Genomic DNA, 5,244 nt, shown 5'->3' on the forward strand with positions numbered 1-5,244 from the left:
TAGGCTTCTCCCATGGCTACATGGAAATTTTGTCCCGGATCCAACTGGATTCAGCATTGTCCTTTCAGTGGCAATGCCCCCTCCATATTCTATAGTGGTAAGAATGCCTCCCCCGTGTAAAAATCTTTCTATTTCCTCTGCAGGTTTAACCTAGCCTAGGTTATTGTTCAAATAAGTCTAGATTATTTAAATTCTTATTCAGGGTATGCACATGATTGATTACCTACAGTATTAAGACAGTGCTTAAATATAGTACATGTTAAATGTATGTTTGTTGTCCAAGAGAATGCTCTTGATTTGTGTTTACGTTTTGTTGAAATGTATGTTGTAGCATCCAAAAGAACGCTCCCTATTTGTTTACATTGGATATATATATTTGAAATTTACGTATTTTCATTACTAAATCTAAAAACATTTCTTATATGACACTTGTAGTGTGTTTAATCAAGTAAATTGTGGTTTTGTTGTAAAACGAATGTTGTTTTCCCCTTTGTTGAGATGACGCCTTTGAAAATTGCCCATTCCCTGTTCCCTTTCACCCACACCTGTGCTGTGTCGTATTTATGCCCTTCCTTTTTCAGAGTTAATTGCTATTTTTATATGAAGACTGTAAATTGTTGTACCAATTTGTCTATGTATCTTGTCTGTACCATTTCTGTGAATTTTGAGTGAACTGAGATTTATCAAAAAAGAACTGTGGAACCTGTTGGTATCTCCCTGAGCTGTTTGAAATTTGAATTGTTTGAGAAGGAGGAATAAAGTCTTGAAGTTCGGTACGAGTTTCCTTCGCTCCCGTGAGAATTTTGAGGATTCGCGGATATGATGTCTCACGTAGACGGGCCCTTGGCCCAAACTAAACCACATGGTGCCCAGAACCCGGGAGAAGAAGAAAGTGACGGAGATTTCCCGGATTTCCCGACAACGCGAACAAATTCAGAAAGCTTACTCTAGAGAGAGTCGACGCCGAGACATGGCTGCGTTGTGCCGCGGAAAGTTTAAGTGCTCATCTACAAGGCCAACCAAGCTGGCGTGAGTTGACTACCCTAATAGATGAATTCGACCACAGTAAGTCCAAGTGGGTTGAGCTCAATGATAAGGTGCAGGCTTGATCAATGATCCTGAAGAAGTCAAAAAAGGAGCCTACGAAGCCTACGGTTTTCTCAGTGAGTTACGCAAAACCCGCATCGCTGCTGCAGATGTCCCGCCTAGAAAAGGTTAGGTAATGATAGACTTGTGAACTCTTAATAATAAGGCTAGTGAGGGTAGTATAGTTTCTGCAAGTGAGCCTAATAGTGAAGCACTAAGTGTGAAATTGCCTAAGCTTGAGCTATTAAAAATTTGGCGGGAAAATAACAGAGTGGATGCCGTTTTGGGATCAGTTTAAGGCTATTGTCGATGATAAGCCTATGCCTCCTGTTAATAAATTCATGTACCTGCGCTCTGTGTTAGAGGGCGAGGCGAAGAGAGTTATACGGTCTAGCTCAGACGGCAGCAAATTATAAAGCTGCTTGTGAACTGTTAGAAGAGAGGTATGCTAAACCGAACAAGATCATTTCCGCCCACATTCAGGACCTGATGCAGATTGCGATGTCAAGGACACGAAGTCGACAGTCAACTCTCGGCGTTGCGTAAGTTGAAAGATGACGTAATAGCCCACGTTCGCAGTTTAGCAGCTCTCGAGGTAGGAGGGGACCAATATGGGCGGGTATTGGCGCCCATGATCCTGTCCCTGCTCCCTCACGATGTCAGGCTGGAGTGGTCTCGCACTCTACAAGACGAAGGAGACCTGGATGGGCTGCTGGAATTCCTGCAACGAGAAGTAGAGGGGCGAGAAAGGGCCGAAGCCCTTAAGGGGCTGAACCACCGGAAGGCTGAGGATCCTGGCGTAGAAAAAAAGGCAGAAAAAGCTCGTCCAGAGTTCGGCCTCTGCCCTTCAAACTTCATCATAAGATAGTGCTTCCAAGCAGCATTGTGCTTTCTGCGGAAAAATTGCATCCTAGTGAAAAGTGTTATGGTATAATGAAGCTCTCTCTTCAAGAAAGAGAAGAAGCTATCCGTGGGAAGCGGCTGTGCCTGAAGTGTTTATCTCCTGGCCATTATGCAAGGGGTTGCTGGGCCAGGTGTTCAAAGTGTAAGGGTGGCCATCACCATGCTCTTATATGCCGTAGGTCCGAAGTGGTAAACCCCGTAGCAGCTAGTGAAAAAACCCCTGAAGGAGAAAAGGTGCAGGGGGAGAGTGAATCTGTTACACATGTGGGAGTAGCTCCTTGTGAGTCAAGGGCTAAGGCTATTAAGAAGTGTTGTGTATTACAAACAGCCAAGATAAAGGTTGTAGGCTATCAAGGTATTATTTCTGCCACTGTAATGTTTGATACAGGATCGGATCGATCCTACATTTCAAGAGACTTGGTAAAAAAGGTCAGGCCTAAGTGGTTGACCTCTGAGTATTTATCATTTTCTGCCTTTGGTGGGGGTAAAGCCTCCAAGGCAGATTTGTGTAGCATTTATGAGGTGATGAGTTTGGGGGCAAATAACCACAAATATAGCTTTAAGGTTGCTGAGATTAATGTAATTTGTCCCCCTTTATGTAGGACCAAGGTGGATCCTAGGTGCTTAGAGCCTTTTCAACATGTAAATCTAGCAGATGAGTATGGATCCAACCGAAAGATACAGGTGGATATGTTGATTGGGCTAGATCTGTATTGGAAACTGATGATTCCTAACAAGGTTATATGTCATGAAGGGCTTGTAGCCCAAGAGTCTGTTTTTGGTTGGGTTTTGTCTGGATCCTATAATAGGTCCGAAGATAACTGTGGTGCAGGTGTGCAACTGTTAACATTTTCTAATTTTCAGGAGGATAATTTGACTGAATTTTGGGATTTAGAATCTGTAGGCATTCAAGCCCAGGAAACACGGTCTGGAGCTATTAAGCCTGACCCTACCATGGTGCAATTTGAAAGGTTTGTAAGTTACAAGGAAGGCCGTTATGAGGTGGCCCTTCCGTGGAAATCAGGGTCTGTAAAGTTAGAGTTACTTAACAATGAACACCACGCTTTGAGAAGATTGGACAATCTTAGTCGTAAGTTAGATAGGGACCCTTGTCTGCAAGAACAATATTATAAGGTGTTTGAAGAGTATGAGAAAGAGGGCATTATAGAAGAGATCCCACTCCATCAGTTGGAGGGTGGGTACCCAGTGTTCTATTTGCCACACAGACCTGTAGTGCGGGAGGCGAGTCTCTCCACAAAAATCAGGCCTGTGTTTGATGGGTCAGCTCGTGGCAGCAATGGTATATCCCTTAATGACTGTTTAGAAAGTGGTCCTTCCTTAAACCCTGATTTAGTAGAGGTTTTACTGAGATTCAGAAGGTGGAAGGTGGCCTTAACTGCTGATATTACAAAGGCTTTCCTTCAAATACAGGTGAGAAGGGAGGACCGTGATGTTCACAGGTTTTTGTTGAAGAAAAATGACATTGTAAAACATTTTCGTTTTGTAAGAGTACCCTTTGGAAATAAGAGTAGTCCCTTTTTGTTGAATGCCACTTTGAAATTTCATTTAAAGAAATACCCTCCCTCAGAGGTGGCTTCTGAATTGCTTGAAAATCTGTATGTTGATGATTGGCTTTCTGGGGCTGATAGCCCTGCTGAGGCCTGTGTAAGATTTAATGAAGCCTGTGATATGTTGAAGAAGGCTGGTATGTCCCTGTCAAAGTGTACTTCTAATAATAAAACCATGCCCATGACAGAAGATTCTAGAGTAGAATGTGTAAAGGTGTTAGGCCTACACTGGGTTTCCTCCTCTGATTGTTTTACATTTAAGGTAGAGAATGTGGACCCTTTTGGGGGTATTGTTTGTACCAAGAGAAATGTATTAAGCCTTATTGCTCGATGTTTTGACCCCCTGGGGTTCATATGTCCCTTTGTTATGCATGCAAAAATACTGTTCCAAGAAATCTGGAGATTAGGTCTTGACTGGGATGAACCATTACCTGAGGCTATGCAAGGCAGAGTTAAGTTGTGGGTTGTAGGACTTTCTGTGCTTGAATCATTGAGAATTAATCGTTACTTATTTTCAGAGTGTTCCTGGAGAGATATTCCTGCTATTGAACTTCATGCCTTTGGTGATGCCTCGGAAAGGGGATATGGTGCTTGTGTGTATGTGAGAGTGCCAGAAAGGGGTAATTTCAAGGTATCGCTGGTTGCTGCTAGAGGTAAGGTAGCCCCTATAAAGAAAGTTTCTCTCCCTAGGCTAGAATTACTTGGTGCCTTATTGTGTGCTAGACTGGTTGTATTTGTGAAATCGGCATTGCGGCTGGTCCAGGAGGTTTCAATTCGATGTTGGACGATTCTACTGTTGCCCTAGCATGGATAAAGGGAGAACCAAATAGATGGAAAACTTTCATTGCTAATAGGGTCGTGGAAATTCAAGCATTGACCCCACCATCTTGTTGGCAACATTGTCCTGGCAAGGACAACCCTGCAGACCTGATATCGAGAGGTGTTTATGCGGAGCAACTCACGCAGTCTGAGGTTTGGTTAGTGGGTCCTGCTTGGCTCCGCACCTCATCTCACCCATCTCAGGAAGGTATGACAGAGGGATTCCCCTTAGAAGAGCAAGGTGAAATTGACACTGTTTGTGTTGCAGTTGAGTCAGATCCGCCTTTGTTTGAGTTCTCCCGGTGGAGCTCCTTTCTGAAGGCGCTCAATGTAGTAGGTTGGGTGTTAAGATTTGTTGGTAACTGTAGAGCTTCATCCCTTAAAGCTGGTGGCCCCTTGACTTATGAAGAATTGACAAAAGCAAAGGTAAAACTGCTTTACTATGCTCAAAGAGATGCCTTTGCTCGAGAAATAAATGCACTGGGTAAGTCTCAACCCCTCCCTAAGGGGTCACCCTTGGTCAAACTTGATCCTTATCTAGATGAGGAAGGACTACTAAGAATAAGTGGTCGCTTAGAGAATGCAGATTTGATGATTTTTGAGTAAGCACCCTATAATTGTCCCTGGCACTCATGTTGCTTTGTTGTTGGTTCGTTTCCAGCATAAAATTGCTTAAACATGCTGGTGTTGCTGTGCTTGTTTCCACTCTTCGAAACAATTATTGGATCATTCGTCTTCGTCAGATTGCTAAGAGGGTTTGCAGAGAATGTGTTGCTTGTCGTCGATGTGAAGCCAAGGCCTGTTCTCAGCCTGTGGCCCCCCTTCCTGAATTAAGAGTTAAATCTGCCCCTCCTTTCACTGTTACAGG

General features: G+C 43.5%; 1 protein-coding gene across 1 annotated transcript; it reads left to right on the forward strand.

Moving 5' to 3' along the window:
* The first annotated feature begins 2,019 nt into the window (after window positions 1–2,019).
* On the forward strand, window positions 2,020–4,982 carry LOC135212813 (uncharacterized). Its single transcript, XM_064246586.1, has 3 exons — window positions 2,020–3,694; window positions 4,076–4,210; window positions 4,321–4,982. The coding sequence occupies exons 1-3, from the start codon at window positions 2,020–2,022 to the stop codon at window positions 4,980–4,982; spliced, it is 2,472 nt and encodes an 823-aa protein (XP_064102656.1).
* The last annotated feature ends 262 nt before the right edge of the window (window positions 4,983–5,244 follow it).

Source organism: Macrobrachium nipponense, chromosome 41 (genome assembly GCF_015104395.2).
Source record: "Macrobrachium nipponense isolate FS-2020 chromosome 41, ASM1510439v2, whole genome shotgun sequence".
Lineage (NCBI taxonomy): Eukaryota > Metazoa > Arthropoda > Malacostraca > Decapoda > Palaemonidae > Macrobrachium > Macrobrachium nipponense.